Source organism: Opisthocomus hoazin, chromosome 4, assembly GCF_030867145.1.
Source record: "Opisthocomus hoazin isolate bOpiHoa1 chromosome 4, bOpiHoa1.hap1, whole genome shotgun sequence".
NCBI classification, from domain to species: Eukaryota; Metazoa; Chordata; class Aves; order Opisthocomiformes; family Opisthocomidae; genus Opisthocomus; species Opisthocomus hoazin.
Window position 1 is genome coordinate 9420387 of NC_134417.1, and position 24033 is coordinate 9444419.

Consider the following 24033-nt stretch of genomic DNA (forward strand, 5'->3'; position numbering starts at 1 on the left):
GGGGCCGGGCCTGGCCGCGCCGCCGCCCCCGGGCGGGCAGCGGCGGGGCGGGCTCGGCGGAGACGGCGGCGGCAGGATGGTGGGTGCGCGGTGAGCGGAGCGGGCGGGCAGGGGACTCACGCGGAGTCGGGCCGTCCGTTCGGAGCCCGCTCCAACCCCGGGCGGTGCCAGGCTGCCTGCGGGAGGGGAGCGGGGGCGAGGCGGGACGGGCAGTCGGCTCCGGCCGGGGACTCCCGGCCCGAGGGACCAGCCGGCCGAGAGCCTCTGCCCGCCGGGCCGGGGCCAGGGCGCTGCCCGGCGCTGCCCCGGGGGTTCGGCCCGCCGCGCCCGTGAGGGTGCTGCTGGCGGCTGCCCCTCGGCCGTTGCCCCCCGCTCCGCACCCCCGCCTGCGGCTGGCGGGCGCTAAGGCCGGCGGCAGCGGCCGGAGCCCAGCTGCCTCCCGGGGCCGCAGCGCTGCGCGGCCGCCGCTCCCGCCGGGTCCTCAGCTGCGAGGCGGGGTGGAGCGGGTCCGGCGCGGCTGGCTGCAGGCTGGGGAGGTGCCGAGGTACGGGCTGTGCTGTTCACTGAAAGGCGCATTGGCTGTCAAACGTTATTTGCTTTCTCTTTTGCGACGCAAATCTTAAATACCAAAAGGCGGCGTTTGGGCTGCGTTTTGAAATGTCAGTATATCATTTCCATGTTCACATATTTGCTTTTGCAGTATGGATTTATAAATACATGCCTGAAGTCTTTGGTGGTTGAGAAGTATGGTGAAGAAACGTGGGAAAAATTAAGGTAATGTGTTCCCAATAAATGTAGTGTATGGGAGGAAAACGCGCAGGAGTTAAGCAGCTGAGGATTACAGATTCTCGCTGGTAAATGGCAGCTGATGTGTATCGCAAGTAATTATTAGAAGCAACTGGTAGGACAAAAGCAGGAGTTTCTTACTTTGTAACACTTCATACTCTGATACTAATTTGTCCCAATTAATTTGTTATATCAGATAATTAAGGATGACATTTAGGCTTATAGACAACTGTGCAGTAGGCTCACTGGCTCACTGTGACACTATCAAAAAGTAATTGCACTGAAAAGATGTCGTCCTTGGTATGAAATCGGTTTCATTCCAGTACCTTCAGAAAAGCAGTAAATATATAGTCTTTGTTTTTTCTTTACTTGATGAGCTTTGTGGCATTTTTCAAGAGATAAAGATATAAAAATGGTACTTATATACATACACATGGGAGCCTTTGGAGCCAAAATATAAAAGTGTAAAAAATCAGCAAGTTTTTGGTCAAGTCTGTGGCGACCCAAGATCTTGGTATTGTGGCCACACTGAACAGCAGGCCAGTAGACCAGGAGACAAGCTAAGGCTCCACTGACTTTAGCCCCCCCCCAGAATGATGCCCTCATCCTCGAAAGAGTTCACCATGATACCATAAAGTGAAATAGTGGAAATGGGGAGGTGGACACCTCCATTCAGCTGTGCTAAAGCAACACTTAAACCATCAGGCGAAGCAGTGTGTTCCAATATCACGCGTGAAGGAGGCTAAGGAGTGGGCTGACAGCAAACTGTGCTTAATGAATGCCAATTGGGTCACCAGAACACGTTACATTTACAGCACTGCTGAGACAAGAATATTGTCTTCTCCGTTACAGACTCCAGGCTGGAGTCCAGGATTCTTTCTTGACTTTTGAGGTGTACAAAGATGAGATCACGATGCAGCTTGTTGACAAAGCCTGCAAAATATTAGGTATGTGTCACCATGCCTCAAAAATGAACCATCCTGGGTCAAGCCTGAGACTGCAGCCCAGGTTTTGGGCTCCTGTGCTCTTTGGAATGTCCTCCCTATGTTGCACATTTTCTGCATTCACTCTTAATCCTCCTGACAGCATTGCAAAAACTTCCAAGCCTTTTGTATTTATTAAGGTGTCTTTGTTTTGCTAGGTGTTCCTGCTGACATGGTTCTGAGAGAGTTTGGAGAGTATTTCTTTGAATTCTGTAAACGCTCAGGCTATGACCACATGCTGAGGACACTGGGTGGAAATCTCTACGAGTTCATAGAGAACCTAGATGCATTGCACAGCTACCTGTCCCTTTCTTACCAGGCAAGTTCTAGTAGTAATTACCAAGCAGGTATGCGTGGACTCTGCCAGAGTTCGCAACACAAGGAACAGCATCTCATAGGTGTTAACAAATCATGGAACAAGATGCTATAGCAGGCTCTCCTATGTTCTGAAAGGATTACTCCAAAATGTTAGGATAGTATTTTAAAATATTTTTTTTTCTGAGTAGGCCTCCACTTTATAAGTTATTTAGTACATTGGTTGCAATGCATACTAGATTTTCCTTCACAGGTGAACATACTTCATTTTTTATATTTCAGTTTATTCGTATTACTGCTTATTTTATTAAGACATGGGATACTTTTGTACAAGTGGAATTCACCAGTATTCTTAATTTCTTTGTCAGAAAAAGATATTAAAGTTTTGTTTTTCTTTGTTTTTTCTCAGGAGATGAATGCACCATCCTTTAGAGTAGAAAAGAATGAAGATGGGTCAATGCATTTACACTACTATTCAGATAGAAGAGGTCTGTGCCACATTGTGCCAGGTAATCAGATAGAATGCAGAGTACAGGTCAGCTGGTAATGCAGTATATATACAGAATAATCATGTATTTGCAGATATACTTTGCTCTGGTTTCAGAATCTTTTTTTCAGATGAGGACTGGCCATGGAATTGAAGCCTGGTAGAGTTTAGTCACCAGACATCTCACCCTGGTATATCCCTACTGCCCAGTCACTCCTAGCTCCCAGTAGCTTCATCAAGATTTACGATATGACAACCCAGGCTACAAGTCTCCATTCCTGCTGTAGATTTCCGATAGAATTCCCTTACTGGAAGAAAAATTAAAGTTCATGATGCTTATTGTGTCTAACTGTTGATTAGTTCTCAGTGACTCATGCTCCTTAAATTACAGTGAAGTCAAAATTATAGTTGAAGACGTCCATCCATCCTGTAATAAATACTCCTGCAGTACCTGCAATCTGTAAAGCTACTGTTGAGCCCTGCGCAGTTGTACTCGTGCAAGGGTTAAACAGCTTTAAGTCCGCAAGAGATGGTCATGTTCCTTTCCTTCATAGATGCTGCTGAATTTAGAAGTTTATCAAAACTTTCCCTTTGTCAATATGCATTTCATGTTCCTATTGAAGCACAGAACTATTTGGAATTGCAGACAGAGCTTTCATGTCATTGTCCAGTATTTTGCCTAATAGTTAAGCAGAAATGAGAGGAGTGATTGTGCATCTTCAGGAAAGATATTTCCTTCCTTTCAAAAGAAAATACTCTGCAACAACTGAAATAGATTGTTATACCAGAATCTCTTTAGACCCCCTGCACTTTTTGGGTTAATGGGAATTCATATTATTGCTATGTATGACTATTTGGACACATTCTTCAGGTATCCTGCTGGGCTGCTTCTAGGGAAAATAAGCATTTGTCATCAGGCAAGACAAAGGAAACGGTAACTTTAAAGATTATCTCCTATGCACATATTCTTACCACAGCAATGGTAGTAGGAATGACATAGGTAACAACGGGTTGCTTTCTTCTTCCAGAGTCCTTCGGAAAAGTGATTTCTGAAACAGTGAAATTCCACTGTGGGCCCTCTAAAAGGGAAAATAGACGGGGTTTGTTCTTTGCAATACTTTGTTTTTTTTGTTTCCCCTTCAGGAATCATTGGTGCAGCAGCCCTGGATTTTTTTAACATTGAGATTTCAATGGAAATAGTCAATCAAACCGAGGAAGAAGAAAGAACTGGGAAAAAAGAACATATTGTTTTTCTTGTCACTCAAAACCCTGTATTCTCGTACAAGGAAAGAAATATATTTTCTTCCTCATCTCAATATCTTACTGATTCTGAAAAAAAAATTGAGAACCAACTGAATAAAGAGGTATTTTAATATCCATTATCACTATACTATTAAAATATGATTAAAATAAAAACACTTTTGAATTTCTCTTTGGATTTATTTTGACAGGGCCTTGAAAAAGCCAAGAATACAGTTAGAGACAGAGGAAACTCTGTTTGTCCTGTCAAGAAAAGTCACTGGAAAACAGTAAGAGGAATAATCACACTAGGAAAAGGTGAGAGCTTCTTCAGAGGCACCTTGTCATCATTTCTGAGTCTCTTCAGCAAGAAAGTCAGCAAGCCTCCCTATCTCCACCCACCCATCCATTTTGAAGTTAGCATTCATATTTCCTCTGCATCTTTTCAAAATGTTTCTGGTTAAGTTTCTTTCAGTTAGACACCGATAATCAAAGAAAAATTGCAGATAATAAGCATGCTTAGTAATGACAGATACTTAAATGGAATATGACCTGTCACTTTCATCTCTTAAACAGGGTTTTTTTCTGAAAAGTATTTTTCTATAAAATGTCATTGTGTGGTAAATTTGATACTTCCTTCTCATGTCACTCAGTCTAAGATGATGAATTTAAGAGAGTGTTTTTTATCTTGGTAGCTGCTACTCCTTTACAAAGTTATCAAATGTAGTAAATTCTGAAAGCCAGATTTCACCCTCCACTGCCAAAAATCTACTGCTAATCTAGTAATCTCTGTTTATACCTTTATATAGTATATGCTTATATATGTTTGGAAAATGGAAGGATTTTTTTCAATTAGGATCTTTTGATTCCCCGAGAGGAATGAGAATCCAAGCTGTCTGGATTCTGTGAGGAGTGAAAAATTGAACCTGATATAATCTGGTGCAATGCCACATGCATTACAAGAGCAGATATATTGAGTAAGGATTAATATATATTAAAAATAAAAATTTAGAATAGCATTATTACGTAAAAAAAATAAAATCCTTTAAGAATACATGCAAGAGTTCTCAAGAGCCAGCCTTTGAAAAATGAAGAACCCACATTGACTTCCCTTGAAGCAGTAAGAGGTCTAGAAATTGGGCCCTAAATTTGTAATCTTTTTCACTGGTCTCCTGTGTGACTTGAGCATTTGTTATCAAGCAGAGTTTACTGGAGTAACTGTCATAGGGGAAAAAGATCACTTGAAATAATCATCCCTTGGATTGTTGTGGGTTACTGGAGATTCCAACTTTATACTGTGAAGATGAAAGGCTTTGGGTGCTTCAGTCAGATGAGCTCTTTTGACTATTTTACCCATTTTATTCATTTTACCAAAATATCTGTTCGCTAGCAAGCACAACCTGCTCTGTAGATTTGTGACCATTCTGAAAAAAAACCCGCAGGGTAAGTAAAATGGAAACCGAACAGTAATTTGGTCTTTGTGCTACAGACTAGAGTTCTTTGTACAGGAAACTGAAACCCAGATCATGCTGCGTTTTTTTCTCCATACGTGTTCCTTAGTAGCTAGTAAATTTTATTAAATCCACTTCTGTGTACATTTTTGTGGGATATAGCTGTGTTATATTGCCATGACATCTGCAAATTCACAGAGCAACATCTACATTTGTTCATCTATTATTACTGTTTCCACATAATTTCATGCATCTAATGCTCTGTGCTTTTTGTGTGGTGAAGTTTTAAACTCGCAGCCAACTCGGATTAGTTGCTAATCAGTTGTGCATTAAACTGCAGAGCATTTAGCACAGATGCATGCACATTTCTGGACCCACTCCCTGTTTACTTTGTCTTCACTCATTATGATATAGGATCGTGTCTCACTGAGTGTTAATGCTGACTGGTTTTATGAGGAGCAACACAACTAAAAACTGCACATTTATCTTGCCACAGGTAAGCTTCTGAGAGGATTTGATCCTGTTTATCCCAAGAGCCTCTGGATTGACACAAAAACATTTTGCAATGGACTTCCTTTTCATATGGTTTTTGACAAAGAGGTAGGACAAGCATGTGGTAAGGGCCTTTACTTTGCATAAGCTATACAGTACTTGTCTTCTGTTTTGGCTGTCCTACAGCTCACTGCTACATGTGCTCGGTATACAGGGCACGCTCATTTGTAGGACTTGCAGAAGTGCTCTGTACAGAGACATGCAATAAAAGTCACTCATACAGCTGGATCCGGATCATTTCAGAAAGGAATCTCCTTTGAATTTATGGAGATTACCATGTGTGAAACAGCTGCAGATGTGCCAACAAGTTTTACTGCAGCAGTCTATCCGTTACCAAACACTGAACAGAGTTTTCTGAGGTTTCTGGCCACCTTCCTGCCCTTGGATGTGCCAGAGACACAACCCATCCTTTAAAGTTGCTTTGTACTAATAGCTAGTCACCCTCTCCTCCCAGTTAGCAGTCTATCCAAAGGATTTTGTAGGGCTTTGCTGGCAATTGAGGCTCTGCTTTCTTCCTGAGTCTACCCCTGCATGGTTCTGCTGGGAAAACCCAGCTACCTACTAAATCAGGCAGCATGCCAATTAGTTCCATGTAACAGAAACTGGACCAAAAATTCTCTTTATCTTCCAGAGGAGGACTGAGTCTCCTCTCCTGTGCACACATGCTCTGCAGCAATGGAATTGCCCTTCTCTTGGCAGGGACTGCCCTGTGTCTGATTTCCAACTAGCCTGGGTTCCTACCAGGCTACATTTTCTCTTGCTCCCAATTCTGTGCAGAGAATATGAGCTTAAGACAGGAGGAAAGAAAGGAGAAACTGAGAACAGAAGCAGAAGAAAGCTGAATACAGCCACTCAGGGAACCTATTTTGGCATCATGCTGGTAGAGATTCCAGAGCACATAGTCTGCTTTGTGCCACTGTCCACATTAGCCAAAGCTCAGAGGTTTAAACCTTTCAAGACATCCAGTCTGCATAGTTTGATAGACTTACTAGTGTGGAAAAAAAGGCAAGTCCTGCACCCATTATTGGTAGCTAGGTCAGAGCTTCAATATCTCTGATGACAAGCAGTGAAGGCAGAGTGGACATTTCTGCAAGAGTTAAGAGCTCATGTATGGTCAGCAGGCTAAAAGAGAATGACTAAACCTTCACACAGCAATAGTTAAGAGAAGGTAACCCATGGCATCCATTAGAAAATTAGTATTTGCCAAGACGTTTTATGCCACAGTTATTTTCTTTTTGGAATGCAGGATGCATGCTGGGATCTCTAATTTCCTCTTGCAGCTACCTGCAAGGCTATTCTTTAGGCCTACACAAATGAAAACAATGATGATAGCAGATAGTTTTGTTTTGTTTTTAACAATTGATACGGAAGATCATTCGGATAACAGCATTCCTTTGGGGGGGCTTCGTCTTGCTGTGAAGGACACTCATTCAGACCTTTGCGGTAATACACTAATAACAGAAAATTTGCTCAGAAATAATCCATGTAGTACAGCAAGGCTAAGTGTGTGTACATGTATAAACAGTGATCAGCTGTAGCTTGGCCTGAACCCCAACAGGATACGAATTATAACACATTGTCCGTATTTTCTTTTTAAGCTCAAAGTGAAGCAAGCTGGGGTGAGCATTCAAAAGATTGTACCTGGCCTACAGACCGTGGGCGTCTGCTTGGATCACTATTTCAGTATCGTTCACCCAGAAGTACCCTTCACCATCTCTAGCATTCAGAAATTCATCAACAGCCAATTTGTTTTCCAAACTAGAAGAGAGATGATGCCACAGTCATGGAAACAACGGCCAATGCTAGAGCTGAGAGGTACTTCACTGTTTTCAATAGCATAAGTGTTCATATTAAATCAGGAATTACGCTGGAGTTGAACTAATGCCTTTCTGTGGGCTCCTGTCTTCACACAAATCCTATAAATGGACTTGTCTTTGTGCAGTGAGAAGAGGATTAGATGGTTCTGTTTAGAGAAGCGTTACTTTAAGATGCTTGTAGACAAATTCTGCTATTACCTCACCAGATTTTAAAGGCTTTCAGTCAGAAATAACAACTGTGCTCCCATTGGAAAGGCTTAGAACGACAGTGTTTTTCTAACGCTGCAAACCCCACATCTTTGCAGGTTTACTGAGTAACAGGGGCAAGGCCAAAGGAGGATTAGATTGTTTTCTGAACCACCTCTAGTCTCAGTTATTCACAGAGTCGTAGAGTTGACTCAACTCCAGTTGAGTTTGGAAGGGACTTCTGGAGATTGTCTAGTCCATCCCTGCTCAAAGCTGGGTCAACTAGAGCGGGTTACTCAGGACCGTGAATAGTTGGGTTTTGAAGATGTTCAAGGATGGAAACTGCATGACCTCCCTGGGTGACCCATTCCAGTGTTTAACCACTCTTACAATGAAAAAGTTTTTTCTTATGTTTAAATGGAATTCCTTCACTTCAATTAGTGTCCATTGTCTCTTGTCCTTTCATTGGATACCGCTGAGCTAAGTATTTTTACTCCCCCCTGTGAGGTATTTGTACATACTGATAAGCTCCCTCTGAGGCTTGTCTTCTCTAGGCTGAACAATCCCGGCTCTCTTAGCTTCTCCCTATATGACAGATGCTCCAAGCCTTCCCACGTCCTCCATCCTTTACTTCGTGAAAATAGGAGTGACATTTACTTTCTTCCAGTCCTTAGGAATCTCCCCCAGTCACCATGACTTTCAAAACTAATTGCGAGTGGACTCACAATGATGCCGGCCAGCTCCTTCAGCACTCCTGGATGTATCACACCGGGTCTCCTGGATTTCTGAAGGTCCAATTTGTTTAAATGTTTACTAACCTGAACCTCCTGTGACAATGGAGTCATTGCTCCAGGCTTCCCCACTAGTCTCAGGGTCCTGAGAGTCCTGAAGGACAATTCTTATCAACAAAGACTGCAGCAAAGAAAGCACTGAGTACCTTGGACTTTTCCACGTCCTTTCTCAGCAGATCCCTTGCCCCATTCAGCAGCAGGCCCACATTTTCACTGGTCTTCCTTTTGCTGCTCATATACATGTAGAAGCCCTTCTTGTTCCTCAACAGATGCAAATCCAGGTGGATTCTGGCTTTTTCAGCCCTGTCTCTTCCTCTGGGGTGATCTGACCCAGCTTTTGCCTGTTGTATTCTTTGTTTTTTACGTTTGAGTTTAGTCAGGAGCTCCTTGCTCATCCATACAGGTCCCTGCCATGTTTGCTTGACTTACTGTACATTGGGATAGACCACTCCTGAACTTGGAAGAGGAGATCCTTGGAAATCAACCAGCTCTTCTGGACCCTTCTTCTTTGCAAGACTGTATCCAATGGGATTCCTCCAGGCAGATCCCTGAATGGGACAAAGTCCAGTCTTCTGAAGTTCAGTGTTACGATCTTGCTTTTTTGCCTTGTTCACTGCTCTCAGGTTCCTGCACTCCACCATCGCACACTAATTGTGGCCAAGGCTGCGCCCAGCTTTCACATCAGTAGTTCTTCACTGTTTGTAAGTATGAAGTCTAAGCGGGACACCTCCACTCATCGATCACTTGTGTCAGGAAGCTCACCTGTGTCAGTGCCCCAGTGCACTCCAGAAACCTGAATTGCTTGTGGCCTGCTGTGTTGTCTGTCATGCAGATATCAAAGTAGCTAAAGTCCACCATGACGTTTCCTCCACCTGTCTTGAGAAGGTCTCATCTGCTTTTTCTTCCTGAGCAAGGCATCTGTAGCAGGCACCCGTCACAATGTCACCCATATTGGTCTGCCCTCTAATCCTTATATAGAAGCTCTCAGCTGGCTGATCACCCAGCCCTAGTCAGAGCTCCATGCATTCCCTTGCTCTCTCACATAAAAGGCATCTTCCCCTCCTTGCCTGCCTGTCCTTGTGTTCAGCCTTTCCAGTGCTCCAGCTGTGTGAACTACCCCACCGCGCCTCTGTGATCCCAGTGACATGGTAGCCCTGAAACTGCACAGAAACCTCTGGTTCCTCCTGCTTTTTCCCCATGCTGTGCGGAAGAGGTGCCCAGTCATGCCCATTTCCCGGAAGAGGTACAAGAGTTTCCCGCATAGTGCTGCCCCGTGTGTTTTTCTTTCCAGAGGTTAGAACTAGATATATAACGTAAGGCATTACTCTGGGGGTGATCCCTGCAACTCGGTTGTATTGTCACTCTTGGTTTTGGTTGGGATTCAATGCCAGTTGCTCTGTGAATCTCCCCAGCCCTCAGTTACGCCCTTCTGCTTCACTGGGGACCTGTGGAAGGGACACGAGGCCAGCCCTCAGAGCCAGCTTCTGCTCGTAGAGCCACCGGGCTCAGCATGGCGATGCACTGAGCTGTGTAAAAGTACCTGTCCAGGCCTCACCTCCCCATAGCTCTACACATCAGCCTATGCATCCGACCCAGAATTGCTTCGCACTGCTAAGAATTTTCTTTGCCAAAGAAATTACTGCTTTGTACGTGGAACAACATTTTAAACCCAGCCACCCAGCACAGGCAATGCCAGTCCACAGATCTTGGACTGCATCTTTGGCACGTACAGACGAGAATGAAACGTGGGGCGAGCATTGCGTTCCTGCAGTAATGCTCCGCAAGCATCATTCCTGCCAGCGCCCGGTTCCCGTCCGCCAGCTGAGGGGTGGGAAGGGGCAGGGGGACGAGGGAAGCGCGTAGAGACAAAGTCCTGATAACACTGCTACAGCTGGAGGAAAGAAATGGCTGCCCCGGCACCTCCATGCATTTTGAGTTCTAAAATGTGAATATGTGATTCATTTTTAATTTATGCCTTCGAGGGGAGTTATTTGCCACTGGCTGGGTTTCAAATGTGGATAAAAATAGATTAGTTAGCTGTGCTTTTATTTTTTGTAGTTGGATTTGCAGATTCGGATTTCTGTCTTCGCTTCCCCCTCACTCCCAATGTTACGTAAGAGTTTACCACATTAAATTATTTTAGCAAAAAAGATACATTGCTTGCTTTATTTTTACTGAGAGGAATGAGTATGGAATGATTCTCTGCTTCATGTAATTAACTATAATGGCATTTAGTTTAAACGTTCTGTGACCTCAGTTTTGCCTCTCTGAACTATATAATATGACTTAACTTTCCCTTCTCTCCTTTCACCTTTATATAATGAGTATCAAATCTGGTATTCCTGAGATTCAGAAAAAATTAAGACTTTAGGGAGGCCTTGAAAAAAATGATGTTACCAAAACAAGGAACTTTAACTAGTCACAGGTACAACGTTACTTCCTCTTATGCTGTCAGAGTTAATTCACGTGGTATCTCTGATGTTCCAATCCTGTTAGTTTTCAAGCTGTTTATCCAGTTGCCCTGGGTATGCGCTGAGGGAGAAAGAAAGAAATAGGCATTCCTAGATTGCTGTTCAGAAACCAAGGATACTTTTGAAGCAAATAAAGAATAATAGTAATAATAAAATATAAAAAAATCAAAACCATAACCAAATCTCAACAAAGAAAACAAAAACTCAGTCCTCTACCAAAAATCCCTTCTACCTTTCAGGTGTTTTTGTACCTGCTTATTTAGATGATCATAGTGACCAAAAGCTCCAGCCTCCAGGAAGGAAGGCTCCGTTGACTTTACTGGGGCCACTTATTACCCACTGTGAAATTAAACATTTCACTTAATCTCTGTGAGTCTCAGTTCCCCATGCATGATGCTGACTGACTGGCTTCAGGAACAGCTCAAGAACTAGTAGCAGACGAGAAGTGAGATATTGCGAGATATGGCGTTCCTCATGAAGAGGAGGGACCTGTAGCATGGTGGGGCTCTGCCTAGCAGTTTCAATGAATGAGTGACTGCTTTCTGGGTTCTGCCATTTTTTATTTGCCTAGCGTACGTCCTCCAAACAAGTCCACCTCTAATTCCAGAAAACAGAGTGGTTGCTGTGATGCCCCAGATCCTACAAAAGGCACTGTCCTTAGAACTCATCCCCTAAAATTAACCTCAGTAATACTGAGCATCACGTGAAAGTCCAAGCTGCTGAAAACTCTTACCGATGCTTGTTTCAAACAGGCCAGATGATCTGGATGGAGTCCTTGCAGTGCATGCTCTATCTCTGCTCACCTTTGCTTCGCACTTTGCACGAGCTGGAGGAACGACAGATGCATATTGCAGACATTGCACCTCATGACGTGACCAGGGATTTGATTCTTCTCAATCAGCAGCGACTAGCAGAGATGGAGCTCTCTAACCAGCTGGAGAGGAAGAAGGAAGAACTGCGGATACTGTCAAAGCACCTGGAGGAAGAGAAGAAAAAGACTGAAGCTCTGCTCTATGCCATGCTTCCTCAGCACGTGGCCAACCAGCTGAAAGAGGGGAAGCGAGTTGAGGCAGGTGAATGAACAGGATCCATTCGTGATACATGATTCATGCACCAGGGGAAGGTGGTAGAGGGACTGGGGTGCTGGCACAGCCCCATTGCCACTGTCGTGGAGTACACTCTCCACTTGGTGACATTCATGGGTGGGAGGAGGACCACAGAACCTTAATCTCACTGATAATAAAGATTATACTACTCTTTCAAACAAAGTTTTGGAAGCTGTTTGCCAAATTTGTTCTCTAGGAGGTGAAAGGTGGTAGCAGCTGCCCGTTCAGGGAACAAAATGTTTCAACAGTAAACTGAGATTTTGTTTTTTAACGTGGGTATACAGAGAAATGAGGGCTCAAAGATGAAAGGAATAGACATTGGTCTTTCCTAGAAAATTCTCTTAGTTCCTCTATGCTATGTATAAACCTAGAATCACCATGATTCTGATTGTGATTAAGGATAGCAAGTAAGAATATGCTTAAATTCCCTTTAGTAAGCACATACATGAAGTTAGCTGTAAAGAGCTAAGTATATCACAAATATGGATTGACAAAAGGATGTATTCAGATGTCTGGATTGAGATGTGCGATGATTCTTATCTTTGATATACTTTTATATCGACATCTCTCTCTCGTATCAGCACCCGTACAACTGATAGGTCATATGTCCTAAAAGCATGTCGAGAAATTAGTCTTTGCAAACAGGTCTCAAACAGATGTTGTGATTGTCTAGCCATTACAAGTACTTACTGCTGGTCTTTCTGCTCACAGGAGAGTTCAAGGAGTGCACTATATTGTTCAGTGATGTTGTGACCTTTACCAACATTTGTGCCCAATGTGAGCCTATTCAGATAGTTCTCATGTTAAATTCAATGTACCTGCGATTTGACAGACTGACCACAGTGCATGATGTGTACAAGGTATGTACTGATCGATAAAAGCTGTAGAAATAGTCTGGAAAATTATTTTGTTGTTGTTTTGGTTTCTTGTCTTTAAATGCACTTACATCCTCTTCAGTCCAGCATGATTTCTGATATACCATAAAATATTGCATGTTTGTAGTGGCCATACAGAGAAACTGAAAAACAGGCAGAGGTTTGTTCAAACGTGTTTAAAATTTTCGGGCAGGAATGTAACGTCTACAATGGGCTGGAGTCTCATTCCACAATGCTAATACCATAGTGGCTGTGCTGTCATACATGTTGCTCTCTCCTCTCTCAAATGTGTACCCAGCATGGCAGTATATCCTAGTGTATGGACCAATTTGAATAATTTTCCTAGCTCTTTTATTCCAACCTGTTGTGAATAGGTTGCTGTGTCATTAAGTGTCTCCTTTGGTGGGAAATTACATTATAAACAACACCCAGATAATACCTAGACATTCTTTTACTTCATGGAGATCTTGGGCAATGGTGTAGATCTCCTGCTGACCCCAAAGAACATTGATTAGATCTAGACTGTAATGTACATGGTGTCTCCAAAACTGTGCTGGAAGGATCAGAACCCTTGCTGACATAAAATAATAGCGTTATTAACATCTCCAGAGCTACCCAGGTTTGACAAGCTGAAGAGTAAGTCCAAAGTTTCTGTCTGTCCCCAGCACATGAAGTATTTAGGAAGGCAGAAATAGTAAAGGGTGAAATGCAAATCTCATTCATTCCTTGCTCAGGCAAGGCATGAAGTTCATCCCGCAATAAATTGTACTGGGAAATCAGAAGAATCTCTGCCTTTGCAAGGAAACTATAATTGAAGCATCCAGGATATGGCCCACAGATTTTAGGATAAATTAGCATCGTATTCTATCTAAATCATACGTCATGAGTAAATTATCTGTCACTATAATAATCTCCTTTTGATGCCTGCATAGAACTCCTATTAATATTGAAGGAGGTTACTAAGGTACAGAGAGGGAGGACAAGATTACTATTTCAGGGAATGGAGAAAGAAATGAAATATTGAAATTGATCAAAGGAACTTGGCCCAAGCTTATAAATGTCTGAAGCTGTGAATAAATCCTGTTAAATTAAATCTCCAACCACAGCCTAAAAATAATTAGGGAATCTATTTGCATTAGTGGCTTTTTACAGTTGTTTTTAATTTGTTACAGAAAATTACTGGCATTACTGTGGGTTGGCTATCTCAATAGAAGACATATACAGGAACAGATTTTTTGAGACTAGTGCGCTGAACTGGTTTAAGATATTGTGTTAATGACCAAACCCGAAGATTAAATTATGTTACCGCTCTCCTATTGGTGTTCATTTTTAAGAAATCCAGTTAATCTAATTTAAACTAATTTCCTATTTACTGATGGTAAATGTAGCAATGAAGTCTCATAAGAGCAGTTTAGAAAATTTCCTTGCCACATAACAGTCTTTTACAGTGATTTTTAAACATTTGAGAATTCTGTGTTTCAGACAGGCCTGTTGTATTCCCTGCAAAACCTCTGGTATGGGGACAAACTCCAACATATTTCTCAGGTGCCTTATCAGGCACTTCGAGGGAACTGGATGTCTGAAGGAGGACGAACCCTGCAGCGTCTGTCTCACAGGCTGCAGCATGCTGTGGGAAAACAGCTGGTTGTAAGGAAGGATGCTCCTGACCTGCTTAGGGCACCCTTTGTATTCTCTGACATCTTGGAGATTGTAGGTTTCTTAATTGTATGTGAACCCCGTAATAATAATCACCAGTGAATATACTACCTTGATTTGTTGTGACTTTCTGAAAAAGAAATCGCTTTTTAAGAAGAAACGTGCTTTTAAAACCAATTGTGAATTAGAGCTAATTAACAGCACTAAGCTATCAGATAACCTCCTGGCTCAGGAGCCTGTGCTCGGGGATAGGTCTTTGCATATAGGTCTGCCCTGGGTAGGAAGGCAGCAAGAAGTCTGACACTTTCACAGCATCTCTTACTCCTTAGGGTCTCTCACACTGATGTCTAAAATGGGTCAAGTAAGCAGGGACAGAATGCACAGAATCTTTTAGTGTGGAGTCAAGGACTGAATCCCTGTCTCAAGGAACCTCACGCATGCTAGAGCTTTTTAGCGATTGGAAACATCTTTTAGAAGGAAGGGGCAGTCAATGCAGGTAAGAAGAGCCCCAGACAGCAAAGCACTAACCTGAGCAAGATGTACATGGCATGCTCACATGCTTGTCCCTCTCAATTAAAGGTGGAGACAATTGGAGATGCCTATATGGTAGTAGGTGGTGTTCCTGTGCCTGTACCCACTCATGCTGAGCGAGTTGCTAACTTTGCCTTGGGGATGATAATAGCAGCTAAAGGAGTACAGAACCCAGTTTCTGGAAATCCGATCCAAGTAAGTTGTTAATGCAAAGATGCATGTGTGTCTGTCTGCTTCTTGGGTCGGCTTCTGGTAAATGTATTGCAGTAGAACATCAAAGAGCTTCTTTTGACTCTTCTGTGGCTTTGGCCCACATAGGTGCTTTTTTCACAAAGAGCCTCTCCATGTGGATATTTGGTATTTTACTGGTGTCCAGTGCTGTGTTAGGATGATCATTAAGAAAGATGTTAAATAACAAGTGGCATTTTTGGGGGGTGTTTTATGTCTTTGTAAAGATCAGAGTTGGGATCCATACAGGTCCTGTCTTGGCTGGAGTTGTTGGAGAAAAGATGCCTCGTTATTGCTTGTTTGGAGACACGGTGAATATAGCTTCCCGCATGGAGAGTCATGGTGTCCCAAGTAAAATTCATCTAAGCTCCAGTGCCTATCAGTGAGTAACTATGATGGAAACCTTGCCTGTTCAAAGCTGTACAAAAATCCACTGCCTTGGTAGCTGCACCTTTAGGATGTAGATGGTGCTGTCTTTAGTTACTGATTTATGCAGCTTACTTTTAAAGAAAAATCACTGCTTGCAAAGTGTTTTATTTGTTCTGATTATTTAAAGTGCCCTGGTATATGGAGACAGAGGTTTGAGAGTCTCGATCCTAGAGAGCAAAATATGGGAAAAAAATAATTGTGATGGCTTATTTGGAATTATTGATAGAGGGAGGTAGATGCTAGAAAGATGGTCAGAACATTTCATTTGACATCCTGCATAACAAAAGCTTTAAAATCTCTCTGAGGACAATAATTTTGGTAAAATTCTTATTTGCACTTACTGAGGATTAACTGCATAACCCACTATCCTATTGATACAGTGGGGAATTTACTTTCCTAAAACTCATGTCAATAATAATTAAATGCTACATTTTCAAGAATTTTATGTATGCATGTAATATATATGGAAGAGATGGAAGTGAAGACAAGCTACAAAGGAGTAGTACGAAAGCGTCTGGGCACACAGGAATGGTGTTAGGAAAGCCAGAGTTCAGCTAGTATTGGAATGGGCAAAGAAGGTTCAAAGGCAATAAGAGGAGCATCTGCTAAGTAAGCAGAGAAGTATAAATGGAAACGTGGACCTGCTGTGGCAGGTGATTTAGTGACAGTGCCCTAAATAAAGGCTGAGTTACTCAAGGCCTCTCTTGCCTCCGTCTTCACTGATGAGGTCTTCAAGGTCCCTACACTGAGAGTCAGGGTTCAAGGAGCAGGTGAAGCACCAGTATTGGAAGAGGATCAGGTCAGGGATCTTTTGAAAAAGCTCAGTCTACAGAAGTGTATGGGAGCAGACCGGATGCATCCAAGGGTAATGAGAGAGCTGGGTGATGGTGTTACAGTGCTGCTGACTGTCATCTTTGAAAGATCGTGAAGATCAGCACTGTAGCAACTGAAGAAAGCTGGATGTTACACGTATATTGATAAAGAGCAAGGAGGTCAGGCTGAGGAACTGTAGGCTGCTCAGCCTCATGTCAGTCCCAGTGAAAATCGAGTCCTCTCGGAAGCCGTTTTTGGACACATGCAGAAGGCTATTTGGAATAGCCAGTCTGGATTTACTGAGAGTAAATAATGCTTGATGAACCTGATTGCCTTCTCTGATGAAATAACTGGAGATCGTTCTGTCTAACTGATATTGGCTGCCTCAGTTCGTAATTTCTACTTACTGGTCAGTAAGAACCACAGAATCACAGAATGGTAGGGGTTGGAAGGGACCTCTGTGGGTCATCTAGTCCAACCCTCCTGCCAAAGCAGGGTCACCTACAGCAGGCTGCACAGGACCTTGTCCAGGCGGGTCTTGAATATCTCCAGAGAAGGAGACTCCACAACCTCCCTGGGCAGCCTGTTCCAGGGCTCTGTCACCCTCAGGGGGAAGAAGTTCTTCCTCATGTTCAGACGGAACTTCCTGTGCCTCAGTTTGTGCCCATTGCCCCTTGTCCTGTCACTGGGCACCACTGAAAAGAGCTTGGCCCCATCCTCCTGACACCCACCCTTCAGATATTTATAAGCATTTATTAGGTCCCCTCGCAGCCTTCTCTTCTTCAGGCTAAACAAGCCCAGCTCCCTCAGCCTCTCCTCGTAGGGGAGATGTTCCAGTCCCCTCACCATCCTTGCAGCCCTCCGCTGGACTCTCTCCAGTAGAGAGAACCCTCCATCATACTGAAGTATCTGACTATGTGATCCACTCATTTTTAATCAGGCTGTACATGTAAAGTATAAAAGCAAAGCAGGCTTGAATAAACGGCTGAATAAACAAACCCGCAGTTGTTTATGGATCAAGACTATGTTTCATAGGCTGTTGTGATTTGATTGCTTAGATTACAATAGCTCTTCTAAAACATCAGCGCAATTTTTGCTAATCTTGAATTTTCGTGTGTGGTTTTGCTTCTGATATTTTAGATGCCTAAAATACAAGAATTTTGAGATCACTGAAAGAGGAGAAATAGAAGTAAAAGGCAAAGGGAAAATGCACACATACTTCCTTGTTAGAAATAAAACTGCAACTGAGAATGAGATTATGGGAAGGCCAATGAAGGACTTGGATTCTGGCCATGAAACTGTTCAGTCATTTCTAGAAGGTAGGACTGAAACAATACCAAGTTGTCATCAGCCAGGTAGAGTGAACTTGACATATCTTTCCCTCCTTGAACAAATCAACGCTATGCAACTCAGTTAAATACCCTTGTCTGTTCTTCTTTCAGTTACTCAAACTCAGCCAGAGAAGGATCAGACCCCAGCCATTGCAATGAAGTATATTGATAACCTCACAGATGCTCAAAACAGCCTCAAAAGAAGAAATCAAGCTAAAATTGCAGATTTAACAGGTATTTACTTACCATCTAGCAAAGACAACAGAACTAGGAAGTAACTGAGGTTTCATCTTGCAGCTTTGTTATAGTCCTCTTCTGAATAACCACCATTTTACTCAAGCCAGAAATTCATGCGAATGTATCAGTGTTGGTTAAACTAACCATTCTGCACAGTGTTGAGGGCCAAATAAACTCCCCTTCAGAACAATACCAGGTGTTACTTGTGCACTAGCGTGAAAGAAGCTGGTGTAGCTGTCAAATCCGAGAGTCCTTCGAGCAAACAGAATGGATAAATGTTAGACAGCTCTTCATATGGGTAGACCCCATTGTTCACATACACATCTTTTCCTACAAGAGCTGCCATTATTATTCAGGGAAGCCCTTATCAACTGAAGCTGGAGAGACAGAGAGACCTCACTGGCTATGCAGCCTGGCAGTCCTCAAGCCAGTCTCCTGCAGCGGTTAGAAGGATCTATCGCCATGGCCATGTTCTATAATGAAAGTTCATTCTCCTTTGAATTAGCTGATACTGAAAAAGAGATAATGGATTTGATACCATAACAGTCTATTCTAATGCAGAAAGTCTTGTAATTCTATTTGCATATTTTGTGGATTTTATACAGACTAAATATGTTGCTCCTAATTACCAGAAAATATTTAACTCCCTTCCCTCCTACCTGCTCAGACACGGTAGTTAATCTAGTATATAGTGTGCTGACAAACAGAAACCTCTATGGTCATTAAAGACTCACGCTAAAGGAGTGTTTCCTTTCAGGCAAAACTTACGATTCCAGAAGTGATGGGAGTCTCCATGGCAACCAGCATGCAGATGATGCTCCTTGTCCTCTAAACCGGGGAAGAGTCAAACCTGCTACTGAAGAGCCACAGATTAGAAATGTTCGCTCTAATTTTTGCACTTTACTCTAAGTTTCTTACTTTTTTACATCAAACAGAGCAATTTTATTATGATTTAATACATTTTGCTGTTGTGGGACTGATTTTGTATATCAAGTAGCACATGATTTTGTTAAAAAAAAAGAAAAAAAGGAAAAAAGAAAAATGAAAATGACATTTCATCACAGTATTTAGCAAAAAGAAAGCAAGGATATTTTTTTTAAATTAATCTACACATATCATGTAATACTCTCACTGAAGAAGAAAACTACTACAAGATGCTTTGAAGATATATTTTCCAGTCTCTGCCATGTCTTTGAATATCCCTACGTAAAAATCACTTTTTGGTATCTCATGCAGCAATCAAGAAAGAGTGACTCATCCAGCTAGAAATATTCCTACTCAAATGAGCACTTGCCATAAAAGAAACATTCCCTGAAGTGACCATCTGTCTTGACTTCAGCACAGCCAGCAACTTCCCCATGTAAGGTTAGCAGAGTTTGATCTACATTTTAACTGTGACAACAGTTTGCTCTATAAGCAGGTCTTTTATTGGGTAAAGGCATTATGCGGTAGAAGTGCAGAATAGATCTAAGACGACCTGTATTTTTCCATCCTGAGGAGACAACATTGCATAATTTATAGCACACAACAGTAAAAAAAGCCATCTGTAACCTCTGAACCAGCTGTCCATGCTGTGCTTAGGAGATTGTAGGAGGACATGCACGTAGTAGAATTACGTAGCAATTCATCAAAACACTGAAGGCTTGTTCAAAGCCTATGAACTATCTGAGACCTTCAAACAAGTTGCACATTTATTTCTCATTTTTTCACCCCAGCTAAACAAAAATAAAGTTTCAGGACTACAGAGGGAGCCTGTCAGTGCTGAAATTAATGTTGTTAATATAATTGAAAATAACAGTGTTAAAGATCAACATCACTTACCTGATGTCAGAGGCTTCTCTGCTGAATTACTTCTGTGCTGATATATTCTTAGATTACACCTGATCAGAAATGGCAGAGAAAAATTGAAGTTCAGCTGTCAAGGATTTAAAATGTAGAAGCAAAAATACAGCGGATATAAAGGTTGTGGACAACCTGGCACATCATAAATTGTCCTCTCACTCCTGTAAATGGAGCTTGGAGTGGGTGGAATGTGCTCGTACTGGGTCACTTTGACAGGAGATGCGCCCACGCACTGAGTTATTACCTTTCAGCGTGCTTCGTTGTCTAAGGATGCAAGCACGAGACCCATTTGCACTTTGAGCAAAAACTCACTGGAGAAGATGATAGTGTTACTGCTTTGTTACAGTCTGGAGCATCACATTTCCACCTGTGTGTCTGCAGCAAGAGTGAGGCTCTTCAAACACCAGACAGAGAAGTAAGACTGATGAAAGATGTCTCCTCCTGTCTACAGTATAACAAGATGTAATTTCACCTGGTTAGATTTTCTTTTTGAATATCTAAGGCAGTAGCTCCCTGCTCTGGGTGCTGTATGGCTCCATCTACGTCAGCAGGTGGTGCAGAGCAGTAGAGCAGGATGTGCAGAGTGAAACATCAGTGCTGTTTGTCCACACTATGGGCATTTCAGAGAGCTGGCTAGTGTGGTCCCACTCACTGAATACCCATTAGCTTTTGGAGCACCTTATAAGCACAGCCTCTGATTTAGCTGCATCCAGAAGAGATCCATTCGTGTCCTTTGAGATCACGCCACACTGTGAAACAAAGTACGGTAAGTGGGTTTGACCAGAAAATTCACCCAGGAGGGTGCCCCTGGCTCTGGCTGAAATGCTGATGTACGCACCTTTTAACATCAGCGCTTCCCACGATACAGCTGAGCAGCACTATTCTGGGAGAGGGCAGTTTTATGAATGGTGGGATTCGTTTGTTTATTTATTTATTTATTTATAAGGATTTTGCTATCTAGGCACTGTTCATTATTTTAGCAAGGGTGAGATCTACTGTAGATTGAAGATGTGTCTAAGGATTATTATTATTAAGTTGGGTATCAAGATTTTAAACATTTGACTGTGACACACAATGTCTAAATTTCACCTTCATCCTTAGTAACTCCTCCCTCCTGGTCCAGTGCTCATGGTTTTGCACTACTGTATTACGATCTTAGCTTTAAAAAGACTTTACTAAAGAAAGACAATACCCAATTTCTCTCTCGCTTACAATGACGTAAATGTGAAGTAACAGTTAAATCAGTGCTATCCCACTGATTTAAGTCGAGAAACAACTCTGACAAGACTTTAGTCTCCGAGAGACGCATTTCACTACTCATGACTATTCCTGCTGATGGAACGGAGAACACGTCATTTAACAAATGGCAGTGGTGGACTCCATCTTTATTGGCTTTTGCTATGGAGATATACAGCCACTTAGCCCCAAGCACAAGCCTGACACAGGAGGGTACAACTCTCCGTGGCCAGTTCTAACGCAGGAGGGAACCTCTTGCTGTCTCAGCTGCTCTCGCAGTCCTGTACCTGCGTGGCTGAAGATCACTGACCACCTCTCTGAAAGGAAGGATTTCCCATTGGGAACACTCCAGAGTGCAACAAGCCTGGCCATCAGTGACTAGGGTTTAGTGTGTATTCTAGGGTTTAATACATGTTCCAGAGTGGCTTTGGGTAGAAGCCCAGAACTCCTCTGAACTTGTATAGATCCTCTTTGGGAAGAAAAGAGAAAAGGACCATGGCTTAATTGCTTCCTGTATCTCTCTGTCCAAATTTCAACGTTTGCTTTGCTTATACCTGCCCTTTTTTTTCACTGAATAATCTATGAATGTTTAATATTGGAATGTTTTAATTGCCAGTAATGCTCCATGGCAAATTACTTCATGCTGTACTGTGGTAAAACTGATGTGCTCTGTGGTTTCTCTGCAGCCTCTGCTACAATCTGGTTCTCTTGGAGATGCAGAGCTAGGTCAAATCTGCACAACTGCTTTTAAAAATTAACGTGCCTGTGCATCATCATGTGTTCTTAAATCTGTGGGCACTGCTAAAGACTGCAAAAATATCATTAAAAAATAAATCTGTCCATTAATATACTGACTGCCATTTGTCAATGACTACTTTGATTCCTTTCCCTCTTCTCCCTTCCACTTTTTGTTCTTTTTCCCTATGAGAATACAAAAGTTTAAGACCATTATACCTCTAATAAATGTCCAGTGAGTTTAATTTCTTGACCTTACACAAAGTTTTGTGTATTTTTGTGATACCAGAATTGGCAGCCCACTACAATTAAGATTGTCATATGCTCACTAATACACAGTCTTTGTGTCAGTGACCGATCTACATCGAATTGACACAAAAAGGGTGGGAGAAGAGAATTCCCACTACTGCTTCATGGAAGTTGAGACTTAGAAAACTTAAAAGTTGAGACTTTTGAAAGCTAGCTGAAGCATACGGATTCCTAAATCCTGTTAATCTGATGTTCAAGCATGGATCGTCAAAAGCTTGGGTACCTTAAAGGTCTAGGGGCCAGATTTTCAAAGACACTTGTTGTTGCTTTGCCAAGTGAAATCAACTGGATTTAGGTACTTAACTGAGCACATATATAGTGTCTAGTTTCTGACAATGAAGCTTTCTTTAAAGCATTTAAGTAGCACTTCCCTGTAAATGCCTTCTAAAATGAGCTGTTCAGTAAACTTTCCAAACTGTAACCTCATTTGCTGGAAGTCATTGATTCATTACTTCTGACATGACAATGCAACTCTGTATGGACCCCAGCTGAAAATAAAATCCACAAATAAAATAGCAGTGAAATTTAAATTACTACTTCATTTGTGAGAATATATTAAAAATGAATATACAAAACATGGTGAATTTCAAAATGAAAAAAGAAGCACAGATTTTTATAGGAGTATACAGCATCATGGAAAATCCAGAAGGAATTTTTTATCCACCAGGTCTCTGCTTTCACTTTTGAAGGCTCAACAGTTTAAGAGTAGACAATGAGATGAAAATTGTCCTTCAAGTTATCGGTACAAACAGCTACTATTCATGCGTTCTCTGTGCAATATTCAGTCATCAATATTGCTTGTACATAAAGAAATATCAATGTGCAGTATTTTGGTTCCATAAATACTTGTAATCAAAATAAAAATGTGGGACACTATCTTTACTCATGTGACTAGAACTAATAAGCACTCTTCATTTTTTATAAGCTGTTTGTAGTTTTCTCTCACATTTATTTTGCACCTGTTTGCTGAATTTCTGCTAATGGTTTTTGATCGAACTGTGATGAGAAGCCACTCCTGAAAAATTCTGATATTCACAGTTCTTCCTATTTTGACTTGGTGTACAGCCTTTAGTCTCTGGCTGGATGAACACACCAAGTCAGAAACAGATTTGTGGTCACATTTTCATACTGCTTTGTACTTACGCTCCCCTGCAGTCCCTTAGAGGTGAACCCTAAATGGACATAAACAGTCATTGCCAAACTTTGCAGAAATTCGAAGTAACGTTAACTGACTCTGTAATGCCCTCTTAACATTGCTGTATTAGTACTGTGAAGTTTTAAAGTTTCACATACAGAGAAAACCTCACAGGCTCTTTTAACAGCTCTTATTTTGTCATTTGCATCAAATACTTTTCTGCCAAGGGAATCAGCAAACACAATCAGTGACATGGTTTCTGCTTTTTGTGACAAACACATCAAAACCAGCTTCAACATCCTGTTTGCAGCAGTCCTGAGGTAAGGGACCCTTGAGACGTGTTGTGCAGAAGCTGCTCTGGAGGTACCTTTGCTATCGTGTGGTTTCATCATGGTGTACAGGCTTCCAGCTGGCTTTGTCATGGCTTCCATTTCCTTGCTAAACATCAGGCCAGTGACCCGAAACACAGGCTGGGTGATTCTCTGCAGGCAC

General features: G+C 42.2%; 1 protein-coding gene across 4 annotated transcripts; it reads left to right on the plus strand.

The window, feature by feature from the left end:
* The first annotated feature begins 6 nt into the window (after positions 1–6).
* Positions 7–23225, plus strand: LOC104337981 (guanylate cyclase soluble subunit beta-2). 4 transcript variants are annotated; one of them, XM_075417863.1, is made up of 16 exons: positions 7–79; positions 701–774; positions 1639–1733; positions 1928–2088; positions 2494–2593; positions 3715–3935; positions 4023–4128; positions 5758–5861; positions 7412–7628; positions 11831–12151; positions 12896–13044; positions 15295–15441; positions 15702–15856; positions 17857–18071; positions 18159–18281; positions 19042–23225. In XM_075417863.1, exons 1-16 carry the CDS (start codon positions 77–79, stop codon positions 19191–19193), a joined length of 2343 nt encoding a protein of 780 aa, XP_075273978.1. In that variant the 5' UTR covers positions 7–76; the 3' UTR covers positions 19194–23225. The 4 variants fall into 4 exon arrangements, with proteins under 4 accessions (XP_075273978.1, XP_075273979.1, XP_075273982.1 ...); XM_075417864.1 differs by having other exon boundaries at positions 17857–18035; XM_075417865.1 differs by lacking the exon at positions 7–79 and having other exon boundaries at positions 712–774; positions 1602–1733.
* Positions 23226–24033: the final 808 nt, after the last annotated feature.

What these genes read in the sequence shown, in the direction of transcription:
- LOC104337981 (XM_075417863.1), top strand. An exon ending in TTTCTGGAAATCCGATCCAA is followed by an intron (nt 15,442 to 15,701) that starts GTAAGTTGTTAA and finishes GTCTTTGTAAAG; the next exon opens with ATCAGAGTTGGGATCCATAC. An exon ending in ACCAAGTTGTCATCAGCCAG is followed by an intron (nt 18,072 to 18,158) that starts GTAGAGTGAACT and finishes TTCTTCTTTCAG; the next exon opens with TTACTCAAACTCAGCCAGAG.